This window comes from Salarias fasciatus, chromosome 7 (assembly GCF_902148845.1).
Source record: "Salarias fasciatus chromosome 7, fSalaFa1.1, whole genome shotgun sequence".
Taxonomy (NCBI): Eukaryota; Metazoa; Chordata; class Actinopteri; order Blenniiformes; family Blenniidae; genus Salarias; species Salarias fasciatus.
In genome coordinates this window covers 13469112-13485266 of record NC_043751.1, presented here as the reverse complement: position 1 = coordinate 13485266, position 16155 = coordinate 13469112, and the positions used below count along the sequence as shown (strand labels likewise).

At 42.6% G+C, this 16155-nt stretch overlaps 1 protein-coding gene across 2 annotated transcripts; it reads left to right on the top strand.

Annotated features, from left to right (window-relative positions):
- The first annotated feature begins 255 nt into the window (after nucleotides 1–255).
- On the top strand, nucleotides 256–12261 carry LOC115391683 (neuroplastin-like). 2 transcript variants are annotated; one of them, XM_030095997.1, is made up of 8 exons: nucleotides 256–562; nucleotides 6297–6465; nucleotides 6568–6662; nucleotides 7228–7361; nucleotides 7921–8194; nucleotides 9904–9913; nucleotides 11052–11128; nucleotides 11308–12261. In XM_030095997.1, exons 1-7 carry the CDS (start codon nucleotides 472–474, stop codon nucleotides 11110–11112), a joined length of 834 nt encoding a protein of 277 aa, XP_029951857.1. In that variant the 5' UTR covers nucleotides 256–471; the 3' UTR covers nucleotides 11113–11128; nucleotides 11308–12261. The 2 variants fall into 2 exon arrangements, with proteins under 2 accessions (XP_029951857.1, XP_029951856.1); XM_030095996.1 differs by having other exon boundaries at nucleotides 365–562; nucleotides 9892–9913.
- Nucleotides 12262–16155: the final 3894 nt, after the last annotated feature.

Sequence of the window (16155 nt, the reverse complement as noted above, 5' to 3'; positions counted from 1 at the left end):
TATGTATGTGGACTCTGAACTCAGATGAGCCGAACACTTGACACTCCTGATGACAGCAAAATATTATTATTAACCATGCTAATCAGGATGGTTAAAAAGCTGTCTCAGAAGAATATTCGCATCCATCTTGCACGTTGCTGTGATTGAACCGGTTCCTGCTCCGCCTGCTGATTGGAGCGCGCGCCGGCTCGTCACTGCGCCCCTGCTGGATCTCGCGGGACTTGCAGACAGATATTGGAGGGGCGGTGTGTATAAAGGTGGTCCCCTCTCCGCACCGGGCTGACAGCAGCAGAGCCGCGCAGGTGGCCAGCAGAAGAGCCGTGGGCGACGCTCCCCCTCCCTCCCCACCACCACCAGCACCTCCTCCTCTCCGTCTCTGGACGAGTGTCTGGAGGTGTCCGCCTCATCGCAGAGCCCGCCTCGGTCGCCTCGCGGTTCCCTCCCGGCATTTTCCCTGCGCCGTCTCCGAAGATGATACGTGGCAAGCGAAGAGCCGCAGTCATGTCCTTCTCGGTGGCGATATTGGGAGCGCTGATGCTGCAGTCTGTCTCTTCCCAGAACGGTAGGAAACCCGCAGAAATACATGACGGGGATCTGTCATCATGGCGAGAATGCGGTTTTTTTTATTATTAAGGGAGGGATTGTCGCCTGAATTCTCTGACTTAAGGGTATTTACAGCACCCGCTGTTTCCAGTCCAGACTCCTCATTAAATCATCCGGTAAAAAAGAGACGCGGTCGAAGGGGAGCCCTGTTCGGTTTCTCCTGGAGCGTTTAAGACGAAGGGTCAGTAAATGATTAATGGGCTCCAATCTGTGTTTGCGGGGCTGAAGTGGGCCAAACGGAGGCCTGGGCGACGTCCCTAAAATGTCCTTTGAAGTGTGGAGCTGAATGCTGAGCCGAGCGGCTCCATCAGCAAGGACAAGTTGCGCTCATTAGACTGCAGCAGGCCCAAAGTTTATTATCTGCTCTCTCTCTCACACACACACACATACACACACACACGATCGGCATGCTGTCACGCTTGGGAAGGCTCAGATATGCATGCAGGAATCCTGCATCAAGTCTCCAGCTGGGCTGCCCTCTCCTCTCCTCTCCTCTCCATCAGCCTCTCCTTTGCATCCCATCACAGCATTCCGGCCCAATGTAATAATTAGACGACGCACCTTTTCTGAAGTGCTGCTCTGTAAATAGCATCAGTCCATTTTGCTGCATGTGTCTATTTTTAGAGCGAAGATGCTGCACTGGGACTCATGGCTTTAATGTCCTCCTGCAACAGTGGAGCTGTTAACTCCTCACAGAGATGCACTGCACTGCAGAGTGGCATTGATTCCTCCCAGCTCCGTCCTACTTGACCAACTGACCGTCAACCTCATAAATCTCATCCCCACCGAGCAGATTAGGGGCAGGGTAACCCTCCATCAGCTGAGTAGCCACTGCTTGGTACTGTAAGCGTGTGGCGTGTATTCCTCTGTGAGCATCGTGTGAGAAGACTCGGCTCCTGGCCTTCCCTGGAGTGAACCATGTGTAGGATTGCATTACACATCTCCTCCTATACTGCACACCCACTCCCAACATCTCCAGTCAGATGGAAAGCAGCAGGAGTTCAGGTTTTTGGTTTGGAGCAGTGGCTCTTTATTGCATCTTTACTGTTGTCATATTTCCTCTTATTTTTGTCCAACTGAATCTATTCGGCCTGGATATCGATGCAGAATTTGTTCATTTGTGACGGTATTCCCAGTAAGGCTCGCTCCAGATTTGTGTTTCATTGGCTTTTAGGAGACTGTCTAACAATGTCATTCAGTGCCTGGTTTTGGTCTTTGTGTAAGAGTGTTTCTTCAGTGTCCTGGCTCATTGAAACTGTCTAATTTTATGCACCAATGGACCAAAATGGAAAATAATTCGCCACACATTTGCACGCCGGGGGGTGTGTTATAGATCAGTGTAATTTATGATGTAAGAATTGAACGTTTGTGAGATGTGTGTAGTCCTCTCAGAAAGCTGTAGAAAATAGCCATCATGAGGAGATTTAGAGATCTGATAATTAGAGCATGTAAGCACCACAAATAAACAAGGCGCCTTGCTCCGGCGAAGCAGAGAAAATACAGTGGGCTTCAAAATTAGCTTGAGATGAGCTCAGTAGTTTGAACCATTACCAGAGATTTTTGCTGTTTTGATGAACTATTTTTTAAAACTGTAGAAAAGATAAAAACGTAACAATGTAGAAATAGTAGGACGGAGTAAACAAAAGCTGTTCACAAATCCTCAAGGTCTAATGTGACATCTTAAGATGGCTTGATTTTTCTGGAAACAGTCAAGACTGACAAGAAATTTCACAATTGTTCCTGAAAAGTGATGATTATTGATCGTGAAGTGATCATTCACACGGTGCTCATCATTTTGTGCTTCAGCTCAGATTTACGCTTCTGATATATTCAACATCAAATTGGTGGGAAATTACACAAAAGTGGTAATAATTATTAAAGCTTCACTGTTTCTGAAGCTTCCCAGTGGCCTCTGTGCAAAACATCAAAACCCTGAACAGTATTTAAAGTTCATTTTTAAACCATTTACCCAAACAACATCACATGATACAGTTATATTGATCCATATTGAACGAACATGCTCGATTGGCTTTGGCTGTAGCTTCTGAACATGAACATCAGTGGCAAGGCAGACTGTCAGTACCTTCTTCTGCTCTTTCCTTTTCGGAGAGAATATTCATTTAACATCCAGCTAGTTGCTCGATACGTGTTGGTACATTAACTGGGACGGTGGCCAGAAGCACTTCACATTACAACACTTTGAGAGGATTCATCAGATGCAGAGGAAAGGAAACACTCAGGACTGTTGGAGGCCATCTGTTGTCAGGTTGTCCTGCCTGTCAGATGTGTAGTTTGACTAATCAACCAGAAAATGGCGTAAACATTAAATTCTGGAGTGATTGATTTTATAACATGGAGTTTTATTTCTCGTTTTTTACTTTGAGCTTCGTGTTAATGTTTTCTGTCAGTGAAAGCTGACGGGGCGCAGTTCAAAGGCAGATTTTAACAGAGGACCAATGAAACCCCAAAGTGAGAAGTGATGCTCTTCTCTGTCATAACATATAAATCATTAGTTCCAAACCTTTTCTATAAACTGAGAAAAAAAGATGAATGGAATAGCTAGTGGTAGAATATATAGACCATCTTAAATTGATCAGATTTAACTGAAATGCTAAGATACTGAAAAGCTGAAAAAGATTGGATTTTTAAGCTGAAACATGTTGCTACTATATTGTGCCAAATGTAACACATTTCTTTATTTAATAAAGATACTTTTAGCTTCAATATAATGTACATGAATGAATTTTCTCACTATTGGTTAAGCAGAAAGCCGCCTCTTTGCTGGTGAAAGGGTGTTTTTCCTTCCGACTGCCACCTTTGGTGGCTCATGTGGACGCGTGGCATATTTCTGTAAATTTTAATGTCCGTAGAGCTGAGTGTGTTTAAATAAAGCTCAGTTGAATTGAGGAGAACAAGTGGATCGTTAGCTGCGGATCCCACGCTTGATGTGCTCCGCCTGCCGAGCCGAACGCTAACATCGGCTCGACGTGAGTGACGTGTCCAGTCAGACGCGTTCAGCCCGGTGGCGTGCCGGGACGGGGCCGGCTGAGGCTGACTCAGCACTTTTAGAGGCATCTGGACTATCGGAGGTGGCAGGGTCCGTCTCTCAGCAGTTCCGTGCCGGGAGCCGAGGTGTTGTTTTTAGTTTCCTGTCCCGGTCGTGTTGTTTACTGGTGCCGTGTGCGGGAATCTATACGCGCCGGCGGTATCTGGGGGTTGGCCCCGAGCAATCCGCAGCAGCGATTGATGATGTCAGCTCCACTCGAAAAAAAAAGGAAAATAAACCACACGTGATTGTCTGTCCTGTGATTGTCCGCCTGATCTGGTTGGCTGGCTCTTCTTCTTCCTACTTAGCTACCGTAGAGTGCTTCTATGGAAACGGAGGGGGTCTATCACCATGCGCCCACACGCTCCCCAGAGACCCAGAGCTGCTGCTTCTATAAATCTCCTTTCAATCTCCACAAAGCTCTCCACAGCGCCTATAGACCGTACCTACGACTACAGTCCCCTCGTCTGTCCTCCAGCCACAATCCGTTTGTTTTTGACTTTTGAAGAAGGAAGCGTTTCAGTCTGAAACTGACCGAACGGCTCATCCGGGTCCATTAGTCCAATAATCATGTAGACGAACTCCTCAGAGCTCCAATGATGCTACTGATGGACTGGAAATGGCAAGGTCATGTGGAGGACTTTGGGATGTGTGTGTGTGTGTGTGTGTGTGTGTGTGTGTGTGTACCTGGCACAAATTCACTTCATGTCATTAATTGGATAAAACCAAGAGAGAGCAGCCTTTGCAGGGAAGTCCCAGCAGAATTGACTTGAAACTTTACAGGAATAGCATCAGTAGCAGATCTAAGGTCGTCCTCTCTCATTTTTCTTTCTCTAATATGTCAGTGTGAGTCTTTCTGACAGTCTGATGAATTTTGAGATGGACATCCTGCAGCACAAACATATAAGCATTATCTTTATCCAAATCTGAAGTGTTGGAATATATGAATAAAACATTCAGTCCTACTTTATTTTGTGCTTATAAGATTTCTTTTGTTCTTTAAACTTAATCTCATTTCACTTTGTTTTCTCCATTTGTCTTGTCTTCTCTGGCTTGTTTTTTTAATTTAACTTGTTTTTCTTTTTTTTTTCCTCCCCATATCACATCTTTTCTCTGGCTTATCACTGGACTCGCTTCCCCTTAAACCACCACCACCGCCAGCGGGCTTTATGAAATCCCCTCTTTCTGAGACTAAGCTCACAGGTGATACCTTCGAGCTGTACTGTGACGTGGTAGGTAACCCCACCCCTGAGATCCAGTGGTGGTACTCTGAGATCAACCGGGCCGACTCTTTCAGGCAGCTGTGGGACGGCGCCCGCAAGCGGCGCGTCTCCATCAGCACGGCCTACGGGGCCAACGCGGTGAGTGTGCTGGGGGTCTCGCGTCTCACGCTGGACGACGCGGGGACCTACGAGTGTCGCGCCAGCAACGACCCGCAGCGCAATGACCTGCGCCTAAACCCCACCACCACCTGGATCCGCGCCCAGGCCACGGTCACGCTGCTGCAGAGTGAGTGGTCAGCGGGGAGAGGACCGTCCCCGTCCCCGAGTGATTCAGCCTCCCTAAAGCCTTCCCGAGACGGCCGCTAGTTTCCTCTGTAGCTCCCATCCTCCAAAAAGCCCACATCTTCCTCAGGTTATCTTTTCCTCACAGAGTTCAGGTTCCCTTCATCCCTGCTCCCGTTTTCTTCTCATTTCCCCGTATTTGTGTTCATATTGTCAAGTTTCAACATTTTTTTCTGTTCTTGTGTGTCTTTTCTGTGATGTGAAGTGTTGGATTTTGCAGAACGATAGCCCTTGGTTATGAGTTCAGCAGCGTTTGTTCCAGCCTCGGCCACAAGTGTTCTCATTTCCCAGAGCAAACTTTAACCCATCAGATCTACAAAATCTTTGTTTTGTTTTTGTTTGCATGTAAATTCTTAGATTTTCTCAGAAATACTTGTGTACAAGAACCAGAGACCCAAATCAAAAGAAAAGCTTATAATAAACATGGATGTCAAAGCATGTTGCATCATAATAGTAACTATTCAAACTCTTGGATTATTTTGGTCCTCTGAAATTTAAAATCTCTCTTATCATAGAATCATTACATATTTTTCAGTTTTAGTAAGTATTCCAAAAGTTGCTATGATTCCATTTATGTTGGCGGTACATGCCTTTACAGGCTGTAGCTTTAAAGAATGTCACACTGTGGCCACAGATTAAGAGGTTAGCTGGTGTCTGCATGTGCAAACAAGATGGAGATAATCAGGATTAAGCAGCGTGGTCTTTGTTCAATTAGGCCATTATTGTCTAAAAGCTAAATCGCATCAGTTGAATGTGTGTTCTTGCGGTACGCAACACATTTCAAACACCTCGTAGTTACAGTTGAGACAAAATGACAAACATAGATGGAGAAGTTGTATCAACCCAAAGTCATGCCAGGAAATAAATAAATAAAAAAAAAAGACTTCCACTTCAAGAAGCCAGTGTGCCCGAAATAATTCCTCCCACTTTGTAACTCTATTTCTGTGCAATATTGTATAAAGATGGCGTGGCGTCCGACTGAACCCTTGTGCAGTATTGTTTACATCTTCCAACACATTCCCACCCACCGATCCTGGCGAACCGCGCTTTCCCGCAGCCGCTGAGTTCCGTCTCTGTTGCAGAGCCGTCGATCGCCGCCTCCGAACACGCCACGCTTCCCGTGGAAGGCGACAGCCTCACGCTGCAGTGCAACCTGACCAGCGCCCACAGCATGCACCAGGAGAGCTACTGGATGAAGAACGGCGAGGAGATCCCCGAGACGCGCAGCCCCAACAGGAACACTGAGTACAGGTGGGTTTGGCCGCAGCAAGACGCCGCCGCCGCCGCCACGTCGCGGGAGGGTTTTATCTTTCCCCAATGTGGCTTCACACGAGCCGTTTCTTCAATCCGCAGAGTGAAGCGACCCCGAGGAGACGACGCCGGACTCTACATGTGTGTCTACACCTTCGACATGGCTCCTCCAGGCAACGCCACCATCGAAGTCAAATGTAGGTGTTGATTTGTGACCTGCTGGCGCCTGAGCCGTTTCAAGGCCGCATTAGAGCTGTCGCCAGTTGGAAGGGGAGGAAAAAAAACAAAACAGCAAATGGCCTTGAGCTGTGGCAGCGCTGTCATGTGAGGACCTGTGATTTCAAGCGGCTCTGCTGGCTGCTCAGGGGGCAGCCGGCGCCCTTGACACCTCCGTCCAGCCAACGCTCGGCTCAGTGGCAGCAGATGGTGTCTTGTTTGTCTGATGGAGGAAGGATTATGTCTCCACGGCAGAATCTGGTCAGCCTTTTCTGCTGTCGCACACGCACTGCCATGAAGGAAAGCTGGGTTTTTTTTTTTGGGGCAGTTTGATTATTTTGTGTGACATTTCTTTTCGGCTAGATTTATAATACTCAGGTTCGACTGCAGGCTCCTCACAGATTACACAATAATTTGTGAGTGAAATACGTGTTGTTTCATTTGATGTCGAACATGGGGCTTGATTTTCTTTCAATAACTCTGTGCATCTCAGCGTAATCATCGGTTTCAGTTTGAAAATAACATTTTTTATTTTTTGTCTTTTAGCTGCTCCTGAGATTACAGGCCACAAGCGTAGTGAGAATAAGAATGAAGGTCAGCACGCTGTGCTCTACTGCAAGTCTGTGGGTTATCCTCACCCCATCTGGACCTGGCGCAAGTTTGACAACGGCATTTTTAGGGTATGTCCTGTGAATACAAATATACATTGATGATATTATTGTTAATGCAGCTGATTTGTGACGTCAACGTCTGCAACACTTTGTCTTATAGAAATGCAGAAATGATGAAAATGTGCTTAACGTCAGGAGTCCTGGCACAACATAACTCTACCTCTGTTGATTAATATTTAACTTTTTATATTAGGACAACACTGCAACATGATTTACAAGTACATTTTATCCAAGTCCATCCACTGCTTCATTTAGGAAGGAAATCATTGAGGTGACTGATGTTTTCGAGGTTATTGTCTCATTGAAAAGGAGCTAAAATTTTCCAGTGTCAGTGCTGTAAAATAAACTGATTGTAAGATTTATTTGCAATACTTGGGGATCCTGAATATCTAAATTCAAAAAGATCATTGTTCTTCTTAACACATGTTAAGATAAAATACAAAATCTTGCTTTTGTGCATGTCATCTTACAATAGATACTGACCGCTGCTGTGTCACATAAGTTGACCCAGCCGTCTGTCCATTACAATAATGTCGCTCAGCTATTGCTGCTTCTTTTCCTTTGGCAGGATATTGACAACTCCACCGGCCGCTTCTACATCAGCAGCCGGGACAACTACACCGAGCTCCACATCAGCAACCTGGACATCAACTTGGACCCGGGCGAGTACCACTGCAACGCCACCAACATGATCGGCAGCCGTGACGAGAAGTCTGTGCTGAGGGTCCGCAGTCACCTGGCTCCACTATGGCCCCTCCTGGGGGTTTTGGCTGAGATCATCATCCTGATCATCATCATCGTTGTTTATGAGAAGCGCAAGAAGCCTGAAGACTTACAGGACGGTGAGTCACCACGACTAGGCGCTGCTTTTATTAGTTTTCTCTCATTTTTTTTCTAAACCCGGGCTGAAATTGATTTAATTTTTCACTTTCGACAGTAATCTGTGAAGTGAAATGCTAATGTTTTTTAGGTTTTGCATACAAAAGTCCTATTATAGGGGAAAATGAGAGGCATTGTGTGTTGATCTAAGCTGTTCCTTCCCCAGTTTTCAGGAGTTGAGCCATCTGACACTGCCATTCCTCTTATCAGTAATTTAGTCTGGCTTGGATGACTTCACAGGCAGACTCCGTTGCAGCGGGTCACTCCTTGTCAGGACATTTTCATGCATTTAATATTAATGAGAAATATAATACCGCAGTGTTGCGGGCTTGGACACTTCAATTATTAAATGGTTTCTAGGGACCTTGTGATGTCCCCAAGCTTTGGTCAGCTTAATCATTAGAACCATCATTAAGCTGCACAGCCATGGGACGCCATCCTGTGATTTCTTTTTTTCTCGTACTACTTCAGTTCTCCAGAGTCTTACTGTATCATAAATTATGCATTATTGGTATTTGGGCGACCTTTTCTTCTCAAACAGAATTTCGATGCTGTCACATGCTGGTTAAATGCAATATGCAGTGAATGACAGGCAGCAGAGCTGTCTCTCTCTGGCACTCGCCCAGGAATGCATCGTCATTCCCTTTTCTTTTTTTTTCCTTTTAAATACTGATAGAGATGGACTGTTGCAGAATTTAGGGGTGCGAATGTCACCCTGAAACTTCCCATCCTCTCAGTGAGGGTGCAGAATTGTTGCAGGATGCAAGTTCTTGCAGGGATTGTTAATAATTTATATTTTCCTCGCCTCTCCTTAAATTGGGTTAGCTGCTGAATATTTTAACAGACTGTTGTAATATCTCCCATCCTCCTCCTCCCCCCTTTTTCCAAATTGCTTAACCTAAACCATGTCCGTGGTAAGTGTGAGACTTTGCATGCCTCATGAATTTCAATAAGCACCCTGTCTAATCTTTTTTCAGGTTTCAAAGTAAACAATTTTGTTGGAGCTTCTTCTGTGTTCCACCTTTAGGGTCAAGTGGAGGTTTAATTTCTCCAAACAATGACTCTGTATCTTCGCATCGCTCCCATAATTACTACAGCAGTGAAATGGCATGCAGCTCACTGCAGAGAGCCGAAAATGATTTGTGTTTATCAGCCATTTCTTCTGTCACTGTTTCACGCCGCTTCACTGAGTTATTACCTTCAGTCGAGGGCTGATATTGACGGAGCTGCTTCTCATTAATCTCTCTGAGAGAACAGATGTTTTTTTTTTTTTTTTTTTTTGTGAGCGTTGCTCGTCTCTGCATGACAACAGTATTTATTTATTTTATTTCACATTCGGATTTTGCCTGTGTGTCCCTGTTCTCTCCTGCTCATGTCTTCTTGATGTGGTGTTTAGTCGCATTCTACGTGTTTTTTTGTGAGTAATTCTCTTTCGGCATGACGGCCATGACTGCTCAGTATCCTTGTCAGTTCATCTGGGCTCCATTTTCATCCCATCACACGTTCTGCACATATGTTAGAGTGCAAAGGTCTGCAGAGTTAAATCCATCTTGTGTTATTTAGATAAACACTTCATCAGCGTGTGCAACTTCCTTGCGGTGACTTTGATTATTTATTTTTTTTGGTCTTCACTTCTCCATATTTTTCCTTGTTGCCTCAGATGACGACCTAGCTGGACCAGTGTAAGTACAAACACTTGACTTTCTCATCTCACGTTAGCTTTTAGTAAACTGTGTTTAGTAGTGTATTCTTGTGGCAGAGTTGAAAATGTGAAAATTATATTTAAATTATCATTTTTTTTATAATTTTATTGTGCACAACAGTTGATTGGTAAATCAAAGATAGAGATGGTTTACTTTAGAGACACATTGTAAATTCTTATTTTATCAAGTCACAGTGTATTTTGTCCATTTATTGCTGCACACACAAGGAGCACAGTAGAGTCATAACACCATCTTACACGTGGATTCACTTCAAATCAAAAGAATGTACAGCCAAATAAAGTAGAACATTGAAAATCCACACAGAAGTAATCACCCAATAAGAATAACATAGTTTTTTTGTCCAGGTTATTTTCACATAGACCTCATAGAGGTCAGATTCCATCATAATATTGATATTTTATTTTGCAGCTTTTGGTTAATTTAACTAGTGTTGTCCTGTTCTCAGTGCTTAAGATCTTAAAACTACAAAAAAAAAAAAATCACTTTAGCTCCCTGAAATAAAGTTTTATAAAACATATGTTATTTCTGATTGGAAACTATAAACATTATGTAAATGTGTGTGTGAACATATAATATAGGCAGTATAGGAAAATTAAAATATCACAACAAACATTTTGAACAAATTGTACAATAAAAATGATTCTCTTTGAATATATTGCATCTTGACTATGGGGTGTTGATGATTAGCTAAACGCATACAGAGACTTAAAGAAATGCTTAAAGTGAGTTACTGAAAAGATATAAATGATAATATGTCTTCCTGTCCTTCTCAGTGAATCATAGAACTTTGTCTATTGTGTTATATTTTCTCTCTTATTTGTATTATTCATTTAAATGATAATAACATCTCAGCAGTGTTAAATTGTGTGAAACAGCTTGTCGTGTGCAAGGCGTTAAAGTTGTACTGACGAATGTCCAATTTGTAACGTGAAAGCTTTGATGGGGGAAAAGATGGCAATCAGGATTTCCCCACGATTAGAGCTGTGATCTGTCTCTTTGTGATTAAACCGCTCATCTGAAATGTGAGTGTCAACATTAATGAAAGCTTCTTTCATTTGAGATCACAACTAATTATTCCCTTTGCCTCCCGCTGAAGGAAAACGAACTCTACCAACAACCACAAAGACAAGAATCTCCGCCAGAGGAATACAAACTGAGCAGCCTTTCTGCTGAGTAAGTATTGAATTATTAAGCAGACGCCTGATGATGAATATGTGCTGCGGCCCTCTGGCATCCAACACACACACACACACACACACACACATACACACTCCTCACAACCAAAATAGTAATGGCCGTGGTGGAATACCCTCCGAATGCTATTGTGAGTTTGTTTCTGTCTTCATTCGCAGGCCTCCCTGCACATGTATTGACCACATGAAGGTAAACGAGATGGGACTCCATACCAGTTGTTAATGGGATGTTATCTGCCATCGAAAGTATGTCTGTGGAGGAATTTAAAGAGGCATGCCTTATTTAACGGTGTGAGAGGACCGGAGGCGCTCAAACCAATATGGAATAGCTACCATTATAACCATTGTTGCTGCATGCAGTTGTTGACGTTTCAGATTTCTTTCTCTCTTAACCACTAATTTTACATTTTTACGACTTCTAAAGTAATGCATGCAAGATGTGACCTTCTGTTTGATACAGAAATGGCTTTTTTTTTTCTTTTTTCTTTTTTTTTTCTTTTGGTTCTTTTTTTCTCTGAGAGTGGCTTCATGTAGATAACCTGTACTGTGAAAAACAAAACTTGACAATGTAAAAGAAAATACCACCGTATTCTGGTATGGCAGATGTGTACAGTTGTATCATTCCACTGCATACCACCCATTCATTTTATCAGAGAATATCTATTGCTTATTAAGGGCTTTGCAATGTCCCTCTAAATTTGATTAAGGTTTACTTTACTGTATGTATGTACTGTATGTATTAAATCACTATAACTATGTATCAGACCAACATTAATATAAAGATTATTCATATTATATGATGCACTTAAATGTTGAAAATACTGAGAAACTGTATAAACCTACTTTAGGAAATCTGTACTAATCATCCTAACATGTTGTTTTATAATTATGTGTATTGTACAGCATGGCTATTATCCTATGCAATTATTATTCATATCAATATATTTAAAATCATTGCAGCTTTTGATTTCTCTGTGACAAAGCTTTAAACTAGTAGGATCACCGTAGAGCGTTGATGGCATACAACACAGCTGCATGAATTCTCTACAGCTGACGTGGGAGGAGGAGTGAGAACGGCTCACGTCAGTGCTGACACGCGTGAAACAATTCCAGGATCCCGAGTCATTTTTAAGAATAAATATCTCTGAAAAGGAAAAGCGTCTCCTGAGTTGGTTTCTTTGCAGGGGTGCATTCAGTTACAAGCCCAATACGAAATCTGTTGTCTGCAGCAGATGCGTTTGAAAAAGGACTAAACGAGTTTGTGTGGTTGGTTGATTGATTGAAGAGGATGTGGCAGGTTTTATTTTGAATGAACTGATTCTGTACATTTCGTTTCTTCAGTGTATGTAACTATCAGTGAAATGTCAAAAAATTAAATGAAGACTCGCCAATAAGCAGAGTTGAAAACCCAAAGCTTGTGGAGAACAGCACCATCTAGCGAGTGTTTGGGTGAACTGCAGCAGACATCAAGAAGGAGCAGGACAAATAAACTCCTGGTAGTGATACAAAGTTTATTTTATTTGCTAATACTTATGAATATTTTCTGGACTCATCATTCCAATGTAGAGGAACTGCTACTTGGTCGTATGTCTTTTTTTCACAGGGGGTTCTGGACCCCCATTTCTTTTGGGGCTCTTCCCCACCTGGTTCTGACTTATGAGCACCAAACACCCCAAAAAAATGCTCTTTCTCGATAACACTGACTGGGAATTTCCATCCACGCTTCCTCATTTTCCCTTTCTGTTGAACTGATCCAATGGGATCAGTCTTTAAGAAAGACGTGTCGCCTTTCATCGTTCTTATCAGTAAACTGGGACCAAAAAACATTTTTTTATATATTTTGAAAGTGTTATACATTTTATCCTGTTAAATTTGTTTTTTAAATTTCCAATCGAACTATTAGTTCATGGTATTATAGTAGGGTATATGTGGGGCAAATAATAGATTTCTTTCTCTCAATTGTCATGCTGTGTCACTTTTCCATTTTCAGACTTAAGTACTGGATTACTTTTGATAAAAAAAAAAAAAAAAAAAAAGAGAAAGGCTTTAAAAAAAGTTTGTGGTGGGTTGCTTATAGTTGAATTATATTTGCGGTGCGGGTTGCGTAAGTGATTTACAGTCCATCCAGAAAGTATTCAATACTCGTTGCTTTTTCCACATATTATTTGTGGCGCAGTCTTATTCCAAAATGATCAATTTTTTTTTTATTCACATAAATCTACAAACAATGCCCTATAATTATTAAGTGAAAAAATTAGTTTTTTGAAATTTTTGCCTATGTATTCAAAATTATAAACTGAAATTTTACACTTAAATAAATATTCACTCCCTTTTTTCAGTACTTTCTAGAGGCACCTTTGTCAGTGATTACAGCCTCGGGTCTTCTTGGGTGTGATGCTACCAGCTTGTTGCACCTGCGTTTGGGGTATTTTTCCCATTCTTCTCTGCAGCTCCTCTCTAGTGCTGTCGGGTTAGATGGGGAGTGTCGCTGCTCAGCTATATTGAGGTCTTTCCAGAGGTGTTGGATCAGGTTTGAGTGTGAGCTCTGTCGGGGCCGCTCACCGTAGGGGTGGGATTTTCCAGATGATCAGCAGTGCCTGCATGGTTTCCTCCAGATGTGACGCTTGGCAAATAGTTCAATCTTGGTTTCATCAGAGTAGAGAATCTTGAGAGTCCTCCATGTTCCTTTTGTCAAAGTCCAAGTGGGCTTTAATGAGCCTTTTACTGAGGAGAGGTCATTCTACCATCAAAGCCTGATTGGTGCTGCAGAGATGGTTGTCCTTCTGGAAGGTTCTCCCATTTCCTCAAAGGAACTTTGGAGCTCTTTCAGGGTGACCATCGGGGTTCCTGGTCACCTCCCTGGGAAAGACCGTCCCCTGATTGCTCAGTTTGAAGGGATGGGCAGCTCTAGGAAGGGTCTGAACTTCTTCCATTTGTGAATGATGGCGGCCTCTGTGCTCCTCCAGACCTTCAATGCAGCAGAAATGTTTCTCTGTCCTTCCTCTGATCTGTGCCTCGATACACTCCTGTCTTGGAGGTCTATAGACAATTCCTTTAACTTCATGGCTTTGCTCCGACATGCACTTTCAGCTGTGGGACCTTATATCGATAGGTGTGTGTTTTTCCAGATCAAGTCTAGCCAGTTGAATTTACAACCGGTGGACTCCAGTCAAGTTGTAGAAACATCTCAAGGACGATCAGTGGAAATCAGTCCTGGATGCACTGCATATGCATTCGAGATTCCTTACACGAAGAAGTTGCACATGTGCAACAAAAGGGGGCACTAGAGTGCTGCTTGTGCCCCCCCCCCCCCCCCCCCCCCACTGATGGTTTCAGTCCCACTGAGATTGATGTGATGGATTTTCCACAGCAGATTGATCACAAACACAAGCCGCATAACAATTAGTTACCACGCTGTTGTGATAATCTTTTCAAACGTTGTATTGATTATCAATCCCCCATTCCCTGTGATGCAAGGATTGAATCATCCTGGATTAATATGTTAGCAGGATTCAAACAGCAATAAAATCTGTCCATTTCTGGAGGACAGAGACATCTGTGACATTTTGAACCTTAAAAAAAGCAAACCGCTGGAAGTACTGAACACCACTTCTGTCAAAAATGATTTGTTGTTCTGTGCGTGTGGATTAATCCTGCAAATGTTAGTTGAAGGTTAAGTCAGTCTGATGAAGTGATTCATGAACGACCAGTGCTTTTCTGACAAATTTAGAGAGATTTTCAGACTCAAGACAGGAGAGAGTTTATATAGAGATCATTCACACTACAGCCCTTGTTGAACATATGTTAGCATTTAGCTTAAATACTTCAGTTTGTCAACTGAACCATTGTACAATCTTTCCAAAAAGAGGAACAAGCAGCGTTTTTGAGGAACCATTAGGTGAATGGATTTACATGACTTTGGATGTAATTAATTGATTACAGGACTTAATAATATTGGTGAAACTCAATACAGATGAAAGTCTCAAAGATGTTTTCTGGTTCTTCATGGCAGTGGGATTTGTATCTAGGTAGTAAAGCCATGCACGTCAACAAAATTACATCAGACTTCACAAACAAACAAAAGCAGCAAACAGAATTATATTACTTGCAGTTCGTCTTTAATACTGTCCATTTGAAGAAGGGAGAAAGGTTTTTTTTACGTCACAATCCAGGGGCAAACACAGCTACAAACACTCTATTCACACATATTTAGGAAAACAAACTGGAGTACTTTGACAAAAAACGCTCAGGGAGAACATGCAAACAAGACTTGAAACAAGAATTGAGGGCCTTCTCACTGTAACAGGAGACTGCTCAACAGCATGGACTGTTTTAATTTCACACTTGGTTTTACAGTCAGCTGAGCAGTGCGACGTGAACATCAGACAGTCCATTCATTTCCACATGAACCAGCTTCAAACTGATCTGCTGCTATCAGTCACAGAAGGATTTGGGATGAAATGGAATAAGTGGGGCTTAGTGATGATATTTATGTGAAATCGGTTGAGGTGGTTCACATGTCAGTCAAGAACTGGGAGGATATTTTCATGGTGTTTTCTCGACTTCAGAGGGAAATGTTTCATTATTACTTTAAATGGACAAAGCCATTTATAGAATGGATCACTGGATGTTGTATTTTATCAAGTTGCACAGATTATCCTCTGTGAAGGGGAAAAAAGCCGTTGTGTGTTTCAGTCTTTCAGGTCTTGTTTTCTCTGAAGGTTAAGTTTCTTCAAGACTTTAATAAAACTCAGCAGACAGTGTTACATTCACCAACAAACAAGGTTAAGTGTTTCCAGCCTGACAGCACCCTCTATGTTCTGCTGCTGCGGAACAATATGTACATCTCAGTAATGCACATATTGAAGAAAGCTGAGGTTTCTGATGTCCTTCCATGCCAGTGAAATGAGTGTTTCCTCAAGCAGTCTGAGCTTTCACCATAAAAATTCTTATTTTAACATACAAAGAGCCTCATTATTTAACACGTTGCTTACATTAGATGTCAAC